The sequence below is a fragment of the Rhincodon typus genome, chromosome 23 (genome assembly GCF_021869965.1).
Source record: "Rhincodon typus isolate 14 chromosome 23, sRhiTyp1.1, whole genome shotgun sequence".
Lineage (NCBI taxonomy): Eukaryota > Metazoa > Chordata > Chondrichthyes > Orectolobiformes > Rhincodontidae > Rhincodon > Rhincodon typus.
The window spans coordinates 11,635,370-11,660,329 of record NC_063354.1 but is presented as its reverse complement, the minus strand read 5'-3'; the positions used below and the strand labels follow the sequence as shown (position 1 = coordinate 11,660,329).

General features: G+C 39.0%; 1 protein-coding gene across 2 annotated transcripts in view; it reads left to right on the top strand.

The window, feature by feature from the left end:
* cyth1b (cytohesin 1b) overlaps positions 1–24,960 on the top strand; it is a 216,147-nt gene that overhangs the window by 39,993 nt on the left and 151,194 nt on the right. The window contains exon 1 of one of the 2 annotated variants that reach the window (XM_048610836.1): positions 2,212–2,461. The exons of the other annotated variant lie outside the window; for it this stretch is intronic. Within the exon in view, the coding sequence (XP_048466793.1) occupies positions 2,395–2,461 (67 nt within the window). The 5' untranslated portion in view covers positions 2,212–2,394. Of the gene's footprint in view, positions 1–2,211; positions 2,462–24,960 lie in introns of those variants that run through there. 2 annotated transcript variants of the gene reach the window in all.

The window sequence follows — 24,960 nt, the reverse complement described above, 5'->3', positions numbered from 1 at the left end:
TGATTTGAAACATATGTTTAGATACCCTATAGCTGTTTTTGATCAATGGGACTACACAGAAGCTTTTATATATAATCTCTGACATCTGCTGAATGAGCTTCTCCTGCTCCTATGCTGTTCTGTATAGGTCCCAATTACTGTGATATAAAAGTGCTATTTTTATCAACTGCAAAGATGCTGTATGTTGATCAACAACTCTGTTGTTAATAATTTGTGTAGTCTTAAAATTATAAAACATCACCAATATTAATTTGCTGCTTTATTAGCCCTAACACACATACTCTCCTCACTCTCTTTATTATGACGTACACGTGTATTTGTTCTTATCGCGTAACTACAATATTCTCAGACCAATGCGACCATAGATAATTTACTCCTAATCATGATCCTGACATGGAAATGTATCACTTTTCCTTCAGTGTTGCTGGGTCAAAATCCTGGAATTCCCTCACTAACCGCATTGTGGGTCTACCTAGAGCACATGGACTGCAGTGGTTCAGGAAGGTAGCTCACCACCACCTTCTCAAGGGCAACCAAGGATGTGCAATACATGCTGGCTCAACAAGAGAATTGAAAGAAAAACTTCATCAACGTTGCTTGTAAATCAACAGAAGGTTTTTTTTTTAAAAAAAAAAGATGATGTGAGGCTGATATAATCTCAATTTTAATATGGTTCCTCATGGTAAATGATCCTTCACAGGTCAATTGGCAGGAAATTGGAATTTGCCATATTGTGAATTGGAGGGATGGAGTCGCATCCTAATACCCTACTACAACTTGATATGTTGTTTTAGTACACGAGGATGCTGTGTGCTATTGTTGTCTGAAAGCATTGTCTGCCCTCTAAATAAGCTTGCCATATATGGAGTCCTGCACAGTCACTGGATGTTATCTGCTTTCTTAGATACATAAGTTATTTTTTACTCCCCACCTGCTGACAGCTCCTGTTATTTTAGCTTTCCATTTCTACATGAGGATTATATAGTCTTTTCTTTAAAGGAATAGATCTAAGATTGAAACTGTCTTGGAAAAAGAAAATATGTGTTGACATTTCTGAAGTCCTCCAACAATATATCATTTGAATGAATTTGGGTGCAGTATCAAACTTGATAGCAGTCAAATAGCTTTACTCCTGCTCCTCATATTGCACTAGTGACTGTGGCGTAAGAGAGCAGAACTTCAGTTTTGATCAGCATTTTGACTGAAAACCAAAACTGAGATTAGAAACCCATAAGAGATTGTTGGAAAAGAAACTTGATGACATTTGTTAAATTATACCTGCTTCCTAGTGAGATTACAAAAAAATGTGCACCAAAAAAATGACAAACTGAATACATTGCTGCAGTGCTTTTCTGATTTTCAAAAATACAACTGTGAGTATCAGATGAATCTTTAAAAAGAGAAGTTGCTTTCTAAAACATACCTGTGGGTACTAGTGAAATAAATTTATCTTGTCAAACTCTACATTTATCTTTTCACATTATACCAGAAATATATAAATTACTGAAACACATGTTGCATGCCCAAAGGGCATATTTTTAGAACTAATTATGGTTAGTCAATCATTTAAAACATTGCAAAAAAATAAAATCCCTGAATGTACTATTTTGTAGTATTGCTGTGCTGTGGCCAGCTTTGGGAAAATCACAATTTTTTAAAAAAATAAATTGGATAATACTGCTCATTTTACTATAGAAGCTGGAATCTTTGAACCTTGCTTAGAAGAATCTTTCTTTTCATTCTTTTGAAGAATTGCAATTACTTTTCAAGTTTTTTTTTGTAGTAGTGCAACTCTTAATTTCTAACACCTTTTTTAAAAAAAAAACCTTTTACACAATACTGAGAGTACATTTTTACAGTGCGTTCATTTTATGTAACGGAGACTAAGTTGCTAAGCAACAATGGAAAAGGTTTTGTAGGTGAACATGGAATCTTTGTTATAAATTAAAAGCCCCTAGAAAACTTAACATGTAGCTTGACAAGGGCTGGTAGGAACTAAGGTTGGAGATGCAAGTAATTCACAATTATTTGACTTTATTGCTTAAATAGACGTTAGATTGTGTTGTCATCTATGTGTACCTGATTGGCTGAATGAAGACTGAGGCAGGTTGTCAGGCAGTGACGTTGAAACACTTGGCAATTTGGAAATATTTAAGCCTTTCCTGGATGTGTGGCCAGTGAAATTCGATTACTGACTGTCTGCTGCAGTGGTGCATCAAGGGACTATATATAGAGAAAAACCATATGACAGTATTTCCCCATTTGGGAGAGGACTTCAAAACTGACTGCCAGAGAGATTAAATTATCCTGTGAAGCCTGTGTGGAGAAAAGCCCATATCCACTGAAATAAATACATTTGACGGCTTTTGGATTATAAAAAGATTGAACCGAGTGATGGGAACTGTTAGTGAGCTCTGTGCATCCAGCTTCCAGGCTTTCCTCTGTGTAAATGTAAAACCAGGTATGGTTGAATGAGATTTGAAGCTGAAAGGTAGCCTTTGACCAGTACTGTAAGAGACACCACTTTAAGTGGTGTTTTTCCAAATTTAACAAGCTGATCAGATGCAATGGCCATAAAAGTGAAACACTTTGATCCATTACCCATCTTTCAGCATGTTTGTTTTGTTTTGAGTTAAATATATTTCCTATTAATACAATGCTGTAGCAATACTGACTGTGTACGATCTGAATATCCATAGCAATGAAGAAAACAGAATGGAATCGATATGTTTGCCAGTATTGTATAGAGTACTTTCATGTATGTTTAAAATTGCTTCAAAAGAGACAAGAGTCAAAAAATAAATAAAACGCTGTATTTACTCCTGAAATTCTGCAACCATTTTTGAAAAACTTTCATCTTTTCTGATGAATTTGAAATTTAATTCCAGTTGTAGCTCGATCAGCATCGGGTTTTGTGTAGATGACTGCATTTTTGAGCAGTGTAACATCTGGAAACCTGCTAGAAGTGGAAGCACTTGTTATTTTTCTGTGAAACTTCCTTCTTGTATTAGCTCACTAACTTGTATTTTTCCCACTTGAACTGCAGTAGAATTATGAGATCTGGAAGGTTTTGAAATTAATATCACCACTATCTACATATTTATTGTGTTGTGCAGAAGAATGCTGTGATGTTGATTAGTGTTAATGAAATCAGTAATTTGAATTTGATAGTGTAACACTCGGAGTAATAAATTATGTTGTAGATATTTGAGCATTGGTTATTAAAACAGGTTTTGTAGTAAATATTCTGTCTAGTAATCACTGAGATATGTATGATAAATTGTCAAAATGTGCAAACATTTGTCTGTATGTGCCCAATTTACTTCAATTATATTGACATGTAGCCGATATGACAGTTTTTAAAGCAGTTGACTGTCCCTTGAAGAATGATTGTTCATGTTAACAGGATTCCATAGAAGTAGGGAATAATTACAGCACAAGGGAACCATTTGGCTCTTTGCGTCCATGCTAGCATACTACAAGAACAACTTAGCTAGTTCCAATCTCTCATCCTTTTCCTGTTGCTCTACAATTTATTTTTCCCTTCCGATAGTTATCTAATTCCCCTTTTAAATCCGCTATTGAAACTGCTTCCAGCTGCACCAGGATAGATTTGTAGGGCTGTGGGTAAGGAACATGGTGTTTGGGAATAAATGGATACACTTTCAGAAGAACCAGTGCAGAAAAGATGGATCAGATGGCCTCCTGTGCTGTATGTTTAAGAAATAAATTTGCTCTATTCAATTCCTGCCTTTAAATCCTGAAATAGTTGAGAGAGCATTGAACTTGTGATGATTTCAAAATGTGTACATAGTAATACCATAGTTTTCATTAAGTTTGAAAAAGATGCCATTTGTCAAATTTATATATAATATTTATCAGAAGGATCATGCAGGAAGTTCTAATATTTCAGCACAATCGTTGATTAAAACATAACGTGGCAACAGACTGCTTTATAATCTGTCAGCATGCTTTCCAGTCTTGATCTTTCTGACAGTGATGTTCTGTCATTTAGTGGATTGTCATCCAAAATAAGCAATCCAATGCAAATATTAATTTGGGAAGATAGAACCTGTAGGAGAGTATAGCCCTCTGCCCGTCAATCCAAATGCTGCGTGTAAGGAGGCTTTTCTGCTATTAGCCTGTAGTGTATGTTAGCATTAAGAATGGAACAGACACCGATCAGCTGATTTAAAGCAAGAAATGCTGACAGCAGAATGCTTAGTTTGAAGTTTCTGTTCCTAAATGTAACTTTCATGTTCAGACACTTCAGCCATTAAAATGGCTGTGCAGCTTTTGTGCAGTGTTGTCTATGTAATTAAATACTTTTTTGGGCCTTAAGAGGAGTCAACCACAAGCTATCTTTCTTTGTATTTCTTCCAATCTTGATTTAAAGCACAAAATAGGCTAGAAATGTTACAAATACAATCCTGAAAGCTCTTTTCATTTAAGAGTATCTTACAGTTTTTCTTGAGACCTGCATGCTACTTTGCATAATCGGTGCAAATCCCATTCAAGATTGCGTTGAGTTGGCAAAATTATCATCTGTTGTGAAGTTCATATTGCTAACAACATGAGAGTCCATCTTGAACTTTTGAGTATTTGGCTGGAGTTTGAAATGCTGGATTCAGATTTGCCTTTTTTTACTATAGTCTCTGGTTTCTTGTTTTTGGCAGTCTATGTAAATTATGACTTGACCTCCCACTGTCATTATTACTCAAGAACATAATTTTCAGGATTTCTTCCTGAGAGAGTATAATTAACTCTTGGCAATAACATTAGCTGTTCATTAAGTTTGAGTCTTGCAACTTGTAATACACCCCACTCCTTACCAGCCCATTGAATGAAAAGCTTAATTTTGTGTTTTTTTAAATGTCTATCTAGATATGTTTTCAAAACTGGCATCAAAGTATTAACCAACCATGTAAGTGATTTTATATCATTCCTCTGTTCATAGTTGCTGGAGTATCACCACCCTCAGACCTTTCAGGGCCATACTGCAATTTTAGCGTGTGTTTCTGGATTGCTTGTACTCCCGCTGCCCATTTACCGGGAATGCTTTTTCATGCGGAGTTCTCTCTCTATTCTCTCCCAAATCATTGACCCCATTCCACCCACTGCTGCCTTTTCCATTCTCCAACCTCAGCTTTTGGAATTTTCTGAATGCAGCCAATAAGTTGTTTCTGGACTGGAACTGAACTGCAATTTCTCCAATAGCCACCACGTTGAGAACCTTTTCAGCAGTTTACTGCACCTTCCAGCTGAGGCATATTGTCCTCCACCTTGCTCCATGTTTCAGGGCAAGAGATTCATTTTGAGTGCATCAGTAAATAAATAGAGGGCAGCCACACACATGCCCTGGAATTGTGCAAGACAGAGAAAAAGAGACTGAGACAATAGGTTGGAGACATTCACGAGAATGAGTTGAACATTGGTCAGGCCACTATTGGAATACTGTGTGCAATTGTTGTGAAACTTAAAGGGTTCAGAATAGATCTACAAGGATGTTATCAGGGTTGGAGGGTTTGAGCTATGGAGAGAGGCTGAATAGGCTGGGGCTATTTTCCCTGGAGTGTTGGAGGCTGAGGGGTGACCTTATAGAAGTTTATAAAATCATGAGGGGCATGGATAGGATAAATAGGCAAAGTCTTTTCCCTGGGGTGGGGGAAGTCCAAAATTGGAGGGCATGGGCTTAAGGTAAGAGGGGAAAGATTTCAAAGGGACCTAAGGGGCAACTTTTTCATGCAAAGGGTGGTGCATGTGTGGAATGAGATGCCAGAGGAAGTGGTGGAGGCTGGTACAATTAAAACATTTAAAAGGCATCTGGATGGGTATATGAACAGGAAGGGTGTAGAGGGATATGGGCCAAATGCTGGCAAATGGGACTATATTTATTTAGAATATCTGGTCAGCATGGATGAGTTGGACCAAAGGGTCTGTTTCCATGCTGTATTTGTTTATGACTGTATGACTCCAACAGAGTGCCAGGAAGGGTTGTTAGATCAGTGATAGAGTGGTGATGCACTGTTAGAGCAGCATGCGCTATACAGCGTGTACTGCAGCAACTTACCAATGTTCAAATTTGTGACTGCTGCCACCTAGAAGAACAGCAGATCAATGGAAACACCACCATTAAGTACCCCCATGCCCCTGGCAAAAGCCACACCCCTTACTGACTTGGAGTAATGTCACTGTTACTTCACTGTTGCTGGGTTAAAATTCTAGAATCACTCCCTAACAGCACTATATGTAACTACACCCCACAGACCACAGTAGTTCATGAAGGTGGCTCACTGCCACCACCTTGAGGGCAGTTAGGAATGGGCAACAAATGCTGGCCTAACCAGCGAAGCTCACAAAGAAAGAAGTATTAAAAAATTAAAATGGATTTAGCTCTGTATGTGGACAAAAGGGTGTGGACAATAGAGACAAAAAATTTAGTGAATTATAAAATACTCCATATGACATTCATAACTCAGTCGTAGATAATCCAGTAATGCATACATAACTTCCATTGTTTGTATTTCTCAATACCTCCCCTTCATATCATTGTGGACATTTATTGAACAAATGTACAACAAAACTATTTGTTGAAAATTTATAAATCTGCGTACTCTTAGGAACAGGCATTTATTTTACAGCAAAGGTACATCAAAGTAGATGATTGTATCCAATGTAGTTGCATTTAAATTATTGCAACGATAATAACGAAGTTTGCAAAAATACTAATTACACATAAGTACATAATTTCACCTTAAAGCAGTTTTTAATTGACCAGTGATAATGCAGTAGTAATGTGGGATTCCTGTTAGGTCAAAAGGCTGCTGCTGTAACTTGAATAAATTTTGCATCAACTTGACAGATTAAGTGGTCTACACTTTTATTTAGCTAAAACTTGTGGGATAAGGTTCAGTTCCTCCAGCATCCTGGAAAATACGTGACTGGTACTACGCTTATCCCCTTTAAATGGCAAGAGAGAACAGAAACCGATTTGCACATACTGCATCTGTAAAGCAGTCACAAGATCCAATATGGCCTCTGGCAGATCCACCCCTCTTCTGTGCTGGCAGTGCATCATCCACAATGTTGCTTTAGACCTCCTTGGTAGATATCCAGGGCTGAAGAAAAACCCTACTATAAGGATCTTTCATTTGTTCTAGGGTCTGTTTGGAAAATTGGTTAGCCCCACAATCTCGCTTGCCATGTGATAACCCTGCTCACCAATTTGAGGTGCTGAGGCACCAGGATGCTTCAATGATGGTATTCAATGGATTCCAATTCTTGACACACAATATTTGTCATTTTGTTCTTCTAGAATGCTGGATATTTTAGGATTAATTTTCTGCTTAGATACTATTTGAAGATAATGTCACAGTAGGGTTGAGTAATGCTGCATGTACAAGAATAGATTAGAACCACCATAGCGTGGAAATGGGCCCATTCACCCAACAAGTCTGTGCCAACCTCAAAGAGCATCCCACCCCAGATCCAACCCCCTACCCTATCCCTGTAACCCTGCATTTCCCATGGCTACCGCACCTATCCTACACATCCCCGAACACAATGGGTAATTTAACATGGCCAATCTACCTAACGTGCACATCTTATGACTGTGGGAGGAAACCAGAGCACGCGACAGAAACGCGCGAAGACATGGGGAGAATGTGCAAACTCCACACAGACAGTTGCCTGAGGCTGGAATCGAGCCCGGGTCCCTGGCATTGTGAGGCAGCAGTGCTAACCACTGAGCCACCGTGCCGCCTCTACTGTGGAAACTCATAACGGTTGCTTCATTTCCTGAACGTGTTCTCACACTAATTAGCTTTATTGGGAATTAATTAACAACTTAATTTTTTTAAAAAAAGATGACTGAAATCATAGTTTGTTCTCACTCTGAATTCTTCCCTCACTATAACTCTATGTCTGTCCCTGGGAACAATGATATTAATCTGATCTGTTCATAACTTTATTGTCACATTTTTGATGCCATTTTTATCACTACCAGCACAGTCTATTTCCACCTCCATTACTTTGCCCTGCCTCAGTTCATCTGCTTAAAACCCTCATTCCTTCATCTCCTCTAGACTTCGCTGTTCCAATGGATTCCTGGTTGGCCTCCCACATTCCAACTTCGGTGAACTGAGGCTGTGCAAAATGCTGCTCATGGTTTAACTCCCAAGCAGCCTGTTGCTCATTGCCCTATTTGACTTATAGTGAAGCAACATCTGAATCTTAACATTCTCATCCTTGGTTACGTATCTGTCCACAGCTTTATTGTTCTCCACCTTTGAAATCTCCTCTAGCTCCACAAACCTTGGAAATCTAGGTTCATCTAATTCTGGCATCTTGAGTATCCGAATTTTAATTGCCGTATCATTGATGGTCATGTCTTTGGTTATCATGCCACAAGCTCTGGAATACTGCTTTTAAACATCTCCATCTACCTGACACTCTTCCTTGAAGAAACAATTCCTAAAACTTACCACTTTGACCAAGTCTTTGGTCAATTGTCCTAATAATTTTTTATCTGGATCTGTCATACTTTGTGTTACAATGCTCCAGTGCAGGGTTTTAGAACATATTTGATTACAATGAAGGTGCTATACAAATATAATTTGTGTTCACTTGCTACCCTGGTGCTTGAGTCAGTCTGGTCATTTTCCAGACTGCATGTTGACTGGAGTACCAAAAATGGAAGTGTTAATTTGTCTTGCATTTAAACTTGACAGTTGCTTACAGAATATACTCAGTCATAAAACAAAATGATGCATTTGCATTTGCATGTACAAACTGCTAACAGTTGTAATGCACAGTACTGTCTTTTCAGCTTTTCCAACACATTTTTCTTAGGTTGGGAGAAGAAAGAACAGAAAGGCAAAAATCTTAAGTGAGGCTTGACTGCACCTGGTTTATGAAAGTAGTAGTCTCTGAGTTGGCAGTAGCAGTGTATCGGTGAAGGTAGAATGATACATAGTGCACTTTATTTAAGTCTTTCACAGTGATATCCCACCCTGGGTGGAGTTGGGTGGAGAGCTTGTACTTGCAGAGAAGCAGCAGATTGCGGTTAGTGAGGTTTTGATTCTTGCAGTCAGTTGCACATTGACATGTAGTAATGTGAAGTTATGCCAATGTCTCTGTTAACTGTGCACCTCCTGGATTCTAACTCTATGTTGACCCAAAATGTTCCAGAAATAGAATAAGTTCAATCAAGGGAAAAAAGGAAAAAATTGAATTCAAGATGGGACCCCATTTGTCTAAATGCCATATTGTGGCTGTCCTTTAACTGTTATCAGGAGCTCAATATGGAATAACTTGTGAATTGTATTTTTACAATTCATCGAAATTCTAACTTGACTCAATTTAACTTGTGTATAGCAATATATTTGGGTGTATTTTTAATTTGGAATCATTCTGACTTTGCACCTAAGTAACTTTAGTACGTGGATCTTCAATTTAATTTTCAGCAGCTTAACATTATAATATTTCTTATTTTTCGTGTCCATTTACTTATTTCCAAAGCAAAACATTATGGAAAATGTGAGTCTGTTTTTAAACAGTGAACGAAATGAAGGGCTGAGCAGAATGCAGAGCAAAGTATGATAATGATGATCGTTAAATTTGATGCACTAAGGAACTCTGACTCAAGTAAGTCAGCAGGGATAGTGGTGATCAACGTATAGAGTTTGATGTATGTAGTACGGTTTTGAATGAGGTCACAATTACATCAGGTGGACAACTGGAAGCCATCCAGAAAAGAAGCAGTTGTACAAGCGATAGGTAAATTTTTAATCCAACAAGTATTTTCAAAGCTTGAAAACGGCACGGTGACTCAGTGGTTGGCACTGCTGCCTCACAGCACCAGGGATCCGGGTTCGATTCCACCATCGGGCGACTGTGTGGAGTTTGCACATTCTCCCCATGTCTGCGTGGGTTTCCTCCCACAGTCCATAGATGTGCAGGCGAGGTGGATTGGCCATGCTAAATTGCCTGTAGTATTGAGGGATGTGTAGATTAGGTGGGTTATAGGGGGACAGGTCTGGGTGGGATGCTATGAGGGCCGGTGTGGCCTTGTTGGGCCAAAGGGCCTGTTTCCACACTCTAGGGATTCTATGATTCTATGAAAACTAACTCATTGGACGTGGATGATGCTGGTTGGTCAGCATGTATTGCCCATTAGTACTTTTCCTGAGAAGGTGGTGGTGACCTATCACCTAAAACCACTGCAATCCATTTGGTGTGTGTATGTATGTTCACAGTACCATTAGGGAAGGAGTTCCAGGATTTTGAACCAGTGGCATTGAAGGAATGGTGATATGTTTCCAAGTCAGGTTGCTGAGTGGCTTGGAGGGGAACTTCGTGGTGGTGGTGTTCTCATGTTTGTGCTGCCCTTGCCCTTCTCGATGGTAGTGGTCGTGGGTTTGGAAGGTGCTGTCTGAGGAACCTTGCTGAATTTCTGCAGTGTATCTTGTAGATGGTACACTACTGCTTCAGGGCATTGATGATGGAGAGAAGAATATTTGAGATTGTTGTACCAGTTAAGGAGGAGGCTTTGACCGGGATGGTGTCAAACTTCTTGAATATTGTTGGAGCTGCATTCATGCAGCCAAATGGAGAGTGTCCCATCACACTCCTAACGTATGCCTTGTAAATGGTGGATAGGCTTCGGGGAGTCAGGAGGTGAGTTACATGCAGGATTCCTTGCCTCTGACCTGATCTTGTAGCCACCGTATTTGTATGACAAGTCCAGTTTATTTTCTGGTCAATGGTAACCTCCACAGTGTTGATGTGGGGGAATTTGGTGATAGTTATGCCATTGAATGTCAAGGGGTGATAATTAGATTCTCCTTTGTTGAGGATAATCATTACCTGGCACTGGCGTGGCCTGAATACATGGCCTAATTATGTGGTGGAGGTAGGTTCAATTGAGACATTAGCAAAGGTACAGGATGGTTATTTGGAAATGAATAATGTGAAGGGTCATAGGGATAAGGCAAGAGCATGACCCTGTGTGAAATGCTCTTTTGGAGTACCAGAGCAGCCATGATGGGCTGAATGGCCTCCTTCATTGCAATAAATCTTTTGATTCTGAGATCATTAGATTAGTTGAGATTGCAGTGATAAAAGTGTGAATGATAATTTCAGAAGCAGATGGGCTGAAACCAGGATACAGGTAATCTAACAAATGTAGAAATAAGCAGTCTTTGTGGTAGAGAAGACATGTCAGAAGCACATTTTGAGGTCAAGCATGTTAATGTTGAAAAGTATCTTGTTCAACCTGCAAATTTGGCCAGGGAAGGAGAATCTGTGAAAATGTGCAAATTGGTGGTGGAACCAAAAGTAATAGCTTAATGAAGTGTAGCTGTTTGGATGTGGTATCAAAATTGTTAGGACTCATGATTTGTTAAACTGCCATGAATTATTGGTTAAGAATATTGTATCAATCCATGGCTGTATAGGTCATTGTGGCATCAGCAGTCTGTAGTGAAGTATAATTATTTGCAGTTTGTCTTCTGCTTCACATCTTTGCCTCAAAGTGTGAAACTAAACATTGAAACAAGCAAGAAATGCACAGTACTCATAACTTGAGACTTTTTTCCAAATGTCAAATGTCCTAATTTGGCACAACTTTAAGTTTCAGTTACACAAGTACCATTGCAAGTAACTTATTTTTAAAATGAGGTTCTGTGCACACAGTGTTATTTTTCACATCCTGCTGAGAGCTTCCTCTTGTTGCAACAGATGGATGCTGCCCATACCTTTATTAAAGAGGCATGTTTATTTGTACAGAACTCTCCTATAGCCATTGGTAGTCCATGGCAAAGAGCTGATGATCTAATCACAGTAGCTAGAATTTTGCAGCAAGAATAATGATGAGACTACAGGCCCTCACCATTTTTTAGATTTCACTGGAAAGCAACTTCAGGCAATTGTTTTTGTGAAATTAAGTTAAGAAACTTCAGTCAATGTTTGTTTGAACATATTGCCCATGTAACCCACCAGTGAAGTACATAAATCTATGATGTTGTGGTATTTGTCAAACAGATACTTATAAACTACTGGGTTTGTTCATTGAACTGTTGGTGAATATGCAGTGGTATTAATTACTGACAAACAACCTCGCTGACGTTGCAAAGTAATGTTTATTATTTTGGAATTTTATTATTTCAGATTGTAATGATTGAATCTTATTAGATGTTAAAACGAAATACTTTTTTAAAAAAAAAAAAACTTTTTCTTTGCCTCTATTATCTCTTTCTTAATCCCATCTTTCCTCTATGTTGCTTTCTGCACATGAAATGGCATTGAATGAAATATTTTGGATTATGATTCCAGGGTCAAATAGTGCACGACTCCAGTGAGGATTTTGCAAATGTCCGAAATGCTATTTTAATAATGCAGGACTGAAATGGATGTTTAATTAATGCAACATGCAACATAAAAGCCCATAGAAATTCTATAGGTAAATGTAATGAATCACTTCCACTTTTCTCTTGCTGATTGGAAAATCTGGGCGAATATAACTTTGCTCTTTGGAAATCTGGAAAGGGTCTTGTGCAAACACAACTTACTTTACAGACATTGTAAGCACATAGAGAAAGTGTAGAGACTAATCATATTGACCTACAATGCACAAGTACAAGCAAAATGAAAACTAATGTCACTAATATCAGTCATCATCCTGCAAAAGCTGGAAAACCCTGAATATTTGGACTTTCTGGCTTTCAAAGTTTTAGGACCTGACTGGTGGTTGAAGTTGAACAGAGCAACAAACTGATATTAATGTAAAAGGCTACACAGAGCCCTGTTCTTTCCAGGGCATAACATTTTGAACACTGCCTGTTTCAACTCAACCAAAATAAGTGACAGCCATTTTCTGGTTCCTTTCTCAGTAATGACATGAGCAATCACAGTCAACCTGCCAAGTTTAAAGTGTAAGCATAGCTTGACAGTTAACTGACAGTCATCACCTAATTGGTGTATTCTTCATAGCAATGCTGCTACCAAAGTCCACTTTCCAAACACTCTCTGCTTGTACAGTGTAAATGTTCTTTTCAAAAGAAATGCTTGAGTAAAGGGAAACGTCCTGATGAATGCAAGATAAAGACCTTCAACAAAATGGTTTTCAGCAATACTAAAGTTCTCTATTACCAACTCCATTCCAAACATTCATTGGAAAGTGTTGAATTCACTGGGCATGCAGCATCTTCTATTTCCTCAAGTGCAAATGAATCGGTAAGAGCCTGAATGTCATGTATGTATAATATTGGCTTGCAATTGGTCTATTAGCATTCAGGTATCTAGTCACAACCAACCATAACCTCCCAACTGAGAACTAAATGCTTTATACAAATATAACTCAACCACTGATAATTCGAGTACATCATCCCAGAAACTTGCAGAATTTGAAGTTGCAAGTCTGCATTCCGAGTTATTAAAGTAGATAAGTGGCAGTGACGATCTTTGAAAGATGTAACAAATAAAGGAAGACGTCTCTATGGAGAACTTAAAGATAAGATATATAGAAAGAGGGTGTGAAAGGCATTCTAAGAAATTAGACACATACGGTACTTTACCAATATACTTGTGACTTTTAAGCATTTCTCAAATTTTCCCCTAAGAATTGATATGTGATCTGGAGCCTGTCTCCCCAATCCCAGCCCCATGCTCTTGCTGTCTCTGTTGCTGTACCTGCTCCCTCACCCATCTCGCTTTCTGGTTACCATCTCTGTCTCTTCACACCCACACAACACCAACCCCAGCCATGTCCTCGCTTCTCCCAATCCCCAACCACAAACTAGCTCACGCTCTCCCCTGATCCTTAGTCATGCATTGCCCCCCGCACCGATCCCCACCTTCTCTCTCTACTGACCTCAACCACAGCCACACATTCACTTGCGCTCTCTCTCTCCCTGGATCCCCAGTCTCCCTCCCTCTTTTTCTCAGATCATCAGCCACTCTCTCTTTCCTCAGTTCCTAACTTCCCTCCTAGTCTCTGCCTCGATGTGGAACCATTGTACTGATGGATTCTTTTGCACACTTGTGTTAAGGCAAAAACATAGCAGGAACGGGGCATTGTGTGGTGACTTGGTCACTGAAGGGCACAGGAACAATGTAATAACGAATAGTCTCACTTTAAAAGGAGATAACCTCCCTATTACATTGGCAATTTTATTACGTTAAAATTGTTGAATGGATCAGTGCTCAGGGAGAGTCGGAGCCAAACACACACGAATCCAGATCTGTAGATGTATATGAGAATTTGAGTGAAAGAGGAAAATTTACAAGGAGAGGAAGACTGACATGTTTACCATAAGGACTCTGGCAGGAGAACACTATTTAAAAAGATTATATGTTACTTATTATAATGTTTTGGTCATTATATCATACCAGTTTTTCAGGGCTGTATAAAAAATAAACATAACCTTTTTTTAAACCAGTATTGCATCCAAAACGTTTATATTTGTAATAGTACGTTTCCTGTTTGCCTTTTATCCAAAGCTTAATTATTGATAATTTTTCATTTAAATTATCAACCGCTGTTTTCAAATATCTTCCCTACTAAAGCAACAGAGTTTCATGCTACACCAAATATCCATTTAAGTTTTCATTTGAAGAAGCAAGTTAGGCAATTCCATGTTTTCTGAGCTCTTAACTGTAACATTGGAAATAACTATATTGGTACATCAGTCTTCGTAAAAAGAACATCTATCTGAATTCAGATCTTGGACATAGGGTGACTCTGAAAAGAAGCACATGCTTTCTTCCTGGTTTATGGTTTCCTCTGCACATAAATTATTGATTGGAGAGAAAGTAGCTCTTAATCAGCTCTTAATTCACTTCAACTGAAATATTAGTCTTCTGCTCTGAAGTTTAAAAACAAAATTCACCTGTTCGCACTGCCTGTCATAAACTCAAAAGCATAAAGACCTTATTCTGTGAACACTTAGGGGTTCTACCAAGCCTTTGTTTGCAGTCACGTGTGTTCTTGGAACTGGTGTTTTTAGGTAAGTTGTTCCAGAATAACTTAAGGATTTTTAAAGGAAAGGTCACAAACTGCACTAACCCACAATTAAATGTCACTCTTTTTAAAATAACCTAAATTCCAAGACTACTCAGGATGTCATAAACTTCAATCATGTTGTTCCTCTCCCAAACTCAAATGAAAACAAGCCCAGTCTGTCCAATCAATTCCTTAAGACAATCTGTCTTTTCCAAGTATCAATCTAGTAAACTTTCTTTGCATCACTTGCAATGTGTTTACATCCTTACTTAAGAAAGAAGACTGCACGCAGTATTTGAGATGTGAGGAGACCGAAACAGCACACGTTATTCCAGATGTTTATCATGAACAGCTGGGGCCCAAGTATTGAATCTTGCAGGATCAACTTTATTTCATTAAAATTGATCGGTATTCAGGGAGAGTCAGAGCCAAACACGCACGAATCCAAATCTGCAGATGCATATAAGAATTTGAGTGAAACGAGAGGAAGAATGAGAATGACCGATTTGCTCCTACTCTCTTCATCCTGTAATTTACTTGAGTGAACTTTCTGATTGTTACAGAACTGGATTAAACCAGTTAATTAACTAATCTTACCTGCTCTTCAGAAAGCTTGTCTAGCCCTGCCCAAACCCTGGAAGAAAGTTAAAACAGCAAATTTAAGTTAAATGTTAATTACAAGCAAGCAGAACTGGTTAAGATGCATTAAATGTTGGGATTCACTCCCTTATTCCCCAAATTTTCAGATTTGCACTCTGTTTCAGATGAACTCTTGCTCCCTCCTTACTGCTTTTATACCAGTAAAATGTTTTTCGGGTTCTCTTTGAATTAATGCCATTCCATTCTCATATTCTTTGCCAAAGACTTTTGCTTTTCACTTCCTGACTTACTGTATTCTCCCTGGTTCTTGCTTAAACAATTCATGTGACATGTTGCATTGGCTGCTTTCATTTTTATACTGGTCAAGAGGCAAGTCTGTGCAACTGACAACTTATAATAGAGAAAAACAATCCCAGTGTCTGTTAATAAATGTATGAATGTTGAGTCAAAAAAGGAGGGATGATGTCAATAAGAGTGAGGAATTCAGATTAGGGACTTTTGGAAAATGAAACAATAGCTGTTAATGATATGTTAAAGAGAGGTGAAGTCAAAACAAACTACTTATTGAAATTCAGGCGGCACGGTGGCTCAGTGGTTAGCATTGCTGCTTCGGTGCCAGGGACCTGAGTTCGATTCCAGCTTAGGACAACTGTCTGTATGGAACTTGCATGTTCTCCCAGTGTCTGCATGAGTAACCTCCAGTTTACTCCTACAGTCCAAAGGTGTGCAGGCTAGGTGGATTGGCAATATAAAGTTGTCCATAGTGTCCAGAGATGCTAGGTGGATTTGCCATGGGAAATGCAGGGTTAGAGGGACAGAATAGATGGGTGGGTCTGCGGGGAATGCTGTTCATAAGGTCAGTGTGGACTCAATGGGCTGAATAGCCTGATTCCATGCTGTAGGATCCTATGATTCAAAACATGATTCATGGTACAAATTATTTTAAGTTGTAAACTGATTTTCTTATGAAAAGCACAACTTTGGTATGTAAAGCAATTCCGTGGCTGTGAAGTGAACTGAGCCTCCAGTGGGTTGAATGGTTTAATCATGTGAGATAGGACAGACTTGATTGACCAGCTGGTCTTCCTGTTCCTTTATGTAGAATTAGTATATTAGCATTAAGCTGGGTTGCCTAGTTCCAAAAACACCTTTATTTTAGGAGTAAAATCAAAGTGCTGATGAAACTCATTGGGCCTGGCAGATGGTGTAGAGAGAAATGGAGTTAATGTTTCCGGTCCAGTGACCCTTTGTCAGAACGCTGGAAATCGATGTTAACACTGTTTCTCTCTCGGCAGATGCTGCCAGATCTGTTGAGTTTCTCCAGAATTTTCTGTTTTAGTTTCAGATTTCCAGCATCTGCAGAATTTAAAATTTTATTTGAGGAGGAGCAGTCTATGTACTCATCACTGAAATATTGTGTAGAACCTATATTGGAGTCATGTACAGGTTAATCAGTTCCTAAAATACAGCTGATTATTTTGCCAAGCTTTCTTAATGGGTGGGCGGGCAGGGGCAACTTCCGTGTAATAGTTTCCCCATTGACTGTACCTGACTTGAAAATATCAGAAAGTATCAGCCCTCTTCATTAGCTAGCCAGAATATTCTAAGGTTATCTGTACAACAATCAGAAAAACCCATCGGGTTCACTAATGTCCTTTAGGGAAGGAAACTGCCATCCTTACCTGGTCTGGCCTACATGTGACTCCAGATCCATAGCAATATGGTTGACTCTTAACTGCCCTCTGGGCAATTAGGGATGGGCAATAAATGCTGACTGGCCAGCGACGCCCTCATCCTGAGAATGAATAAGGAAAACCAAAATGTTGAGTTTCTCTATATTTGTATAACATAGCCAAGAGATTTTTGATGTTCCTTTTAAAGCTGTTGTATTTCACAATAATACTTCATTAGAAGGTTCAGAGTTCCAAGACTTTCTACCGAAATTGCATTGGTCGTGTGTTTCATTTTCACACTGTTTATCTTCCCATGATTAAATGTTTTTGCCTGCTCATTTGGATATATCAACAGCACTAGATTTATGACACTAGGGTTTGTATCTTGAAATAAGTGAAAATCATAACACACAGCAAATGGTGTTTTGTTGAACAATTTATCTTTTCCAATTTTGAACTTCGGCATTGACTGTTGTTTGAAACAGGGAGACATTATTTAACCAGTATCTTGTCCCAGGCGAAAAATACCCACGACTGCACTTTTTTTTCCCCTCATTATTCATCTCCATTACTTATCGAAATTGAAGACATAGTATGTGATTTTATGATAGGAAGTGTGAATTTTTATTTACTCCCAACTATTAGAAGCAATGATATCATTGCAAACAACTTCAATGAAATGAGCAAATGTTGTGACCTGAGGAGCAATGAAAAATAGACACTGGTAATAACCAGGAATGGAGTTTATTGCTGCCTCTTTATCTACAAATAGAATTTATGAAAATACACATCAAAAGAAGATTCTTCAAAAGTTATTGAGAAGATTATTATTGTTCTTAGTATATCTCCATTCTGATCCATAAAAATATTCATATACGTGAAATTATTTGTTTGATGGGTTGAATCAATATGGAGCACATCTGCCTTGACTAATTATACTCCAAACAATTTAGGAATATGAGTCTTGAGCAAAATGATGAAACTGTGCCCCACTCCAGAGCAATCACAAAGACAGTCTCCTTCATGAGCGAATAAATAAATGCTGGTTGCTGGTAAAGCAGAATTGCAATAGCCAGTGTAGTTTGAAAGTGAAATAGTGATTTACTCCCAGAGAACTGGGAGGAACCAGAAATAGGCTATTGAGTGAATTTTGTTGTTGGGTGCTTTGTTCTTGCGCGATTTGTTTCTGCAATTGTGTAATTTCATGGGTGTGTATATGTGAAGATGTTTTCTCATGTTCATGAAATCTTAAATTTCAGCACTGAATGAAATATTAATGCTTTCAAGTTATCTTCACTAATCCCATTTCCCAGAATTATCCTTTAATATTCTGTCCTCTTCAATTATCTGTCGGATTGCTCTTGTTTAACATTTGCTTTGTGGTATGTAATTGAGTTTACCAATGTTCTTTGCTTATGCTGACACAGCAAAATTACTAGATCGCATGACCAGTAAGAACACCAGATCATCAGACCTTATGCCAGTCAGCTAAGAATTGCCATTGTCATGAAACCTCTGAATAAGTGCTTGCTGGAAAGTTTTTATATGGCATCTGCTACCTGACCAGAAAGGATTTAGACCATAAGAGTCAAGTCTGCTCCATCATTCGATCATGGCTGATATGTTTCTCAGCTCCGTTCTCCTGCCTTCTCCCCGTAATCCTTGATCCACTTACTAATTAAGAACTTAACTACCTCTGTCATAAAGATACCCAATGACTTGGCCTCCTCAGCCCTCTGCAGCAATGAGTTCCACAGATTCACCACCTTCTGGCTAAAGGACTTGCTCCTTATCTTAGTTTTAAAGGTTTGTCTCTTCACCCTAAGGCCCTTGAGTTCTAGTCTTTCTTACTAGTGGAAGCATCTCCTCCATGTCCATTCTATCCAAGCCTCTCCGTATTCTGTAAGTTTCAATGAGATCCGTCTTCATCCAACACAAGATGGCGGTGATGGCAGGCTGGGCATTCCCGAGCCCGTCTATTTCCCAGCACCAAGCTGGCCGCATTCTTCTTTCTGCTTTTCTTTCTTTCTTTCTTTCTTTTCTCTTTCATTTTCATCTTCTTCTTCATCTTTTTCTTTTTCTTGGCGGCGATGGGAGAGGAAGGCAGGAATGTGCAGCCCAAGGCAACTGGCGGCAGGAGCGGGCAGCCCCAGGGTGGCGAAAGCGGGCAGCTCAGGGCAGTGGCTGTAAGAGGACCAGGCTGCGAGGCAGTGAGAGCAAGCAGCCCCGGGGTGGTGGTGAGATCGAGGTCCTTGTGAGGAGTGCGAGCCCAGCATTGCCAGGGGCTTATGGACTGTAGTGTGGAACTATTAACTGTGTTTCTTTGTTTTTCTACTCTTTTTAGCAAGTAGGGCTGTAATGTTTAACTTGTTAACTTTGCGTTATTTTCTTAGTAACTAAGATTCTGTACCTAGGCACCTTTTGTACCTAAGATTGCACCGTAAGTGGTGACTTGTAAACTTTCTCACTGTACTTATGTGACAATAAACCTAATTCAATTCAATTTCTCCTTCTAAACTCTATCAAGTACAGACCAGAGTCCTCAACCACTCCTCGTGTGATAAGCCCTTCATTCCCGGGATCCTCCTTGTAAACCTTCTCTGGACCCTGTCCAAGGCTGGCACATCCTTCCTTAGATGAAGGGCCTAAAACTGCTCAAAATATTCCAAATGTGGTTTGACCAGACTGGTATACAGCCTCAGCGGTACATCTCTGCTTTGTATTACTAGCTGTTTTGTAATGATTGTGAACATTGCTTTTGCTTTCCTAACTGCCAAGTGAACCTGCATATTGACCTTAAGAGAACCCTGAACATAGGACTCCTAGTTAGACTTTCTACGCTAAATGACTGGCCAAAGAAATCATGCTTGAGCATGATGGCACCATGTGTGCTAGCTTATCTTGCTTCCGGCCATGGAGAACTACACCCTGGTATCCTTGTTACTCATACTTTTATCAGATTGTTGAATTGCCAAAGCTCATAATTTTAGATTCATTTGTCCAGAGCCAGGTATTTTTAATGCTCTAAGAATTCTAAGTAATATTCAACTGAGATCTAAAAATGGAAGTGCCAAATAAGAAGGTGGCATTATATCTCTAAACCTGCCAGAGTTGTCTTCTGAATGCAACAACTTCTAAATATAAAATCTTTTCTTGCGTCACATTGAAATATGTAAAATCTCCATTAGGTATTCAATTCTTATAGCCTTATTTTATAGCAGCTAAGTTATGTACCTATTAAATATCTTAAGTTAAAATGCGTTTGTTAAAAAGTGGGACTTGAACCTGGGCCTCCTAGCTCAGAGGTGGGGAAATAACACTGTGCCACAAGATCCCCTTCAAGGGTTTCCCTGAATGTTTTTTTTAATTACCGTAATTTTCTAATAGATGTTATTGCACATCTGTGGAGCAGGTGGGTCTTGAACCTGGGCCTTCCGGTCCAGGGGTAGGGACGCTACCACTGTGCCACAAGAGGGCCTAAGGGTATCCCAGAACCTAGGATTTTTTTTTAATCAACCTGCTCAGAGATATTATTACACACCTCTGGAACAGGTGGGACTTCAACCCGGGTCTCTCAGTCCAGGGGTACAGAGACAACCATTGTTCCACAAGAGGCACCGGCAGGGTATCCCCAGAACAGCTTCAGAGTTAATTGGGAGCAGGTGATGCTCATTGGAGTTTGAGCTTGTAGCATTACCTCCGCTGGGTAGTGCTTGCAAAGTAATTTACTTAGAACATGGAGGGTTTATGAAAAAAAAAGAGCTTTTTTCCTCCAGTTGGGGAGTTGACTTCTGGATACGTAAAAGATCAAAAAGGGAAGGGTGGAAATTGGTACTTTTACTGAACTGTAGTTTAACAATAAAACCATAGAAAATCTCTAAAAGTCTTCTACTGTCTGATTCAGTCTATGGATATTCGTCTATCAAACATGCACAACATCATGATTTTTATGTTTCATTTTTCATATCTTTACTACTTGCATTTCATCTTAATATATTCATCCTGCTAGAAGCCCTGCCTTTCAAAATATTCTATCTACTGTGTCCCATACTTAACACTTTAAAAATAAAATCTTTATCCATTTACTTTAATCACCTCTAACCCCAATATTTCTTACCTTTCCTTTATATCTCCTCAGACCGCGTGGGATTTTTTTTTTGCTGTACACTTTTCTGTCACTGAAGAATCCTTTTCGCAGTGTGGAATCCAAAACTGCACATGGTTTTCCCGTGTTGTGAAGCAAAGATTTTAGATTTACCGTTAGTTCTTGATATTTGTATTCTGTATCTCTTGCCATAAAATGTAGTATTTAATTTTCTTAAATTTATTTACTTGTGGTATAGCATTTAAGTTTGTGAATCTGCTGTTTAGTTCCTTCCTGCTCCCCACCCCAAACTCCCAAACCAAGTGCAACTTTCCTTTTAGCCACCATATATCTCATGTTTTTTAACATTCAATTTCACTCGTTCCTTTGGTTGATCCATCATTTTTCTCAACAAACTTTTGCAATTTCCTTTGTTCCTCTGAACTTAAAAGCTACGATTTCTATTTTGGCAAAGCTTCTAATCTGGACGTTGCTTTCCAGTTGAACCGAACCTCTCCTGCTTCCAAACTTTGCTGAAAAGTAGTCCTGAGCAGACCTACTCTTCCCCTCTGAACCATTACTTATCCAAATTACCACTTTTAGCTTAGGACTTTGGGAGGATCCTGTCTGATGGTACGAAACCTATCTAGAATTTGCCTTGTTACATGTAAGGAGCTGTTCAACAGGCACAGACATCTCTCCTGATGGAACTCTCCTTCCCAATCACAAATCTATCAATCTTGGCCTTAAAATTATTCAATAATCCTACTTCCACTACTCACTGAAAGAAAGTTCTCCAGACTAATGCCTCTGTAAGAGGAAAACATCCCTTAATTTCTGTCATAAATTTGACACACATTAATAAACATCCTTTCACCACCCACCAAATATAATCACCTCAGCACCTTGGCTTTGTTTAAATTCTCTTCCTTCTAAATTTCAATGCATACGTGTTCAATCTTTCTTTATAAGTATCCTCATTAGATAACCCCTTCATCCCACAATTCAGCTGTTTTGAACCTTTGCCACATAGCTCCTTAACTAGGGAGACCAAAACTATAGAAAAAATCTCTCCTTTTGTACTCCAGTCACCTTACATTAAACATCATATGCTAATCATTTGCTGTACATGCATGCAAACAGTTCCTGATTTCATGTCCCAGGATACTCATATGTAGCAGTACTGTAGAGTTCAATCTCTCCTTTTAAATAATACATTAATTTTCTATTCTATTTCATTCTTATTTATTTCTAAATGTGAACTAGTTCACATTTTCTCACATTCAATGCCATCTACTGAATTTTTGTTCTCTCTCTCACCTATCTTATCCCATTGCACACTCTCTGCTATGTCCTTTCCGTGGTTTACTCTCCTACCCATCACAGCAAATTTAGTAACCATACTTTTTGTTCCTTCATCCTAGTCATTGATGTACATTGATTTTACTCCACTGGTTATATCTTACCAACTTGTGTGTTACAGTCAGTATTTCCAATATATATAGAATCCCTACAGTGTGGAAACAGGCCCTTCGGCCCAACAAGTCCACACCAACCCTTGGATCACCCGCCTAAACCCATTCTCCTATAACCCACCTAATGTACACAACCCTGAACATTACGGACAATTTTAGCATGGCCAGTCCACCTAGCTGCACATCTTTGGACTGTGGGAGGAAACCGGAGCACCCAGAGGGAACCCATGCAGACACAGGGAGAATGTGCAAACTCCACACAGATGGTCGCCCGAGGCTGGAATTGAACCCGGGTCCCTGGTGCTGTGAGGCAGCAGTGCTAACCACTGTGCCACCCAATATCTTTAAGAGGCAAGCACATGTTATCATCACTATATCATAGCATGTGTCTGAGGGTATAAATACTCCATCTTGCTTTGGATTGCTTGAAGCATGCCATTCTACTGGAAGCATACTCCTCTTTTTAATGTAATAGCTTAATGTTAGCCCATATACGTGTGCATGAGAAATATAATCTTTGTGCATAATAGTTGTAAAAATGTGTGGGGATTCCTTGATTCTGCGATATCCATGGCCAGTTTCTTATGTCATGGTGATAATAAGCATTTCTACAGCAAGTAAAATACTCTGTAACTTGTCATTCTCTGGTACCTTTGTAAATAAACCTGGACAGAATGTTGAGATAATACTTGACCGTAGTCAAACCTGATCTCATCATCTTCCAACATGTGCACGTATGTGTAACTCCAGCGGGATCATTGGATAATTATCAGGATTAGGAACCATGGAAGTTTTGCCCTCCCAAGTTGAAGGCAAATGAGATTAGAAAACTCAGCACAGGCCAGGTTTTTTGGTCTTGTGACTGCCCAATACCTTAAATAGCTGAAGTCAGTGAACTGCAGTTTTTTTTTCAACCAAAAAAATAGTGGGGTTTGTTTCAAAGCTTGGAAACCTACAAATAGAGCAGGAGGTGATCATTTGTTCACGTTTCCGTGGCAACAGCAAAATATGTAATGATGTGCGTGTTCAAAACAAACCCTTAAATGTGAGCTTAAAACCTCTATTTTGAAAGGCTTGGACTGCACTTGTATGTCATTTTAGAATTTTTTTTTAACACTGGAGTAAATTCTTTGGAAACATTAGTAACTTCTAGCTGAGGCCTCCTGCGTACTGTTCTGAATGACAACAGCCCTGTGTTAAATTAGGCAGGCCTTGTCATTTCCAGCATGTTTTGATAATTCCCCACTAATGTCCTGTCATGGAATTTTTAAGCTGCAACATAGCCAACATTCCAATTCAGTAATGAAGAGTGACTTACTTTGGAATTTTGATGAAATTCCAGTAATTTCTGCACAATCACTGTATACACCTTTAAATCTTATATATTTGGCCCATTTTTCAGGAACTGGTTCTATCAAGCCTGTGACAATCCCTGTTTCTGGGGAAAGAGAAACAAGTTGATTGAAATCTGTGTTTTGTTTCATTTCAAAATTGAGTGTCTTTTTAAAGAGAAAATTGGTAACAAATCACTGTTACACAAATTTCCTTCAGTTGTCATTGATGCAATGTGAATACCCCACAGGAAGTGCAGTTGTATGAGGTAGGTTCACCACTTGTCTTTCCTTCCTGTTGCATACTCCAAAGTAAGCTATTTACCTCGAGATCTGTGTGCTGCTTGATCTGCTATGGTTACAGGCATCTCTTGCTATTCCTGCACAGACTTTAACACACGTACAGAGTACTAATGAAGCGGGGAATTGTTTACCATATGTGGATGATGCACAGTTTCACCAAGGGGTGCCTAGTAACGATCATTTCCTGCAGGAACTCTAAATGTCCTTTACTGCTGTCCTTTTGATTATACCAAGCTTTGATTTGAAATGGAAGCCACTGTTTAGCTCAATCAAAGCAAAATGCACATGCATTTTAAGCATGAGGCTTTTGTTTGAAAAAGAACAAAGTAATTTGCTCAACTTCCTGTTTGGCTTTTTACAAATAAATCCCAAATTTAAAAAGAGGGTGACAACAAGGTGCAGGGCTGGACGAACACAGCAGGCCAAGCAGCATCATAGGAGCAGAGAGGCTGACGTTTCGGGCCTAGACCCTTCATCAGAAAAGCTTTTCTGA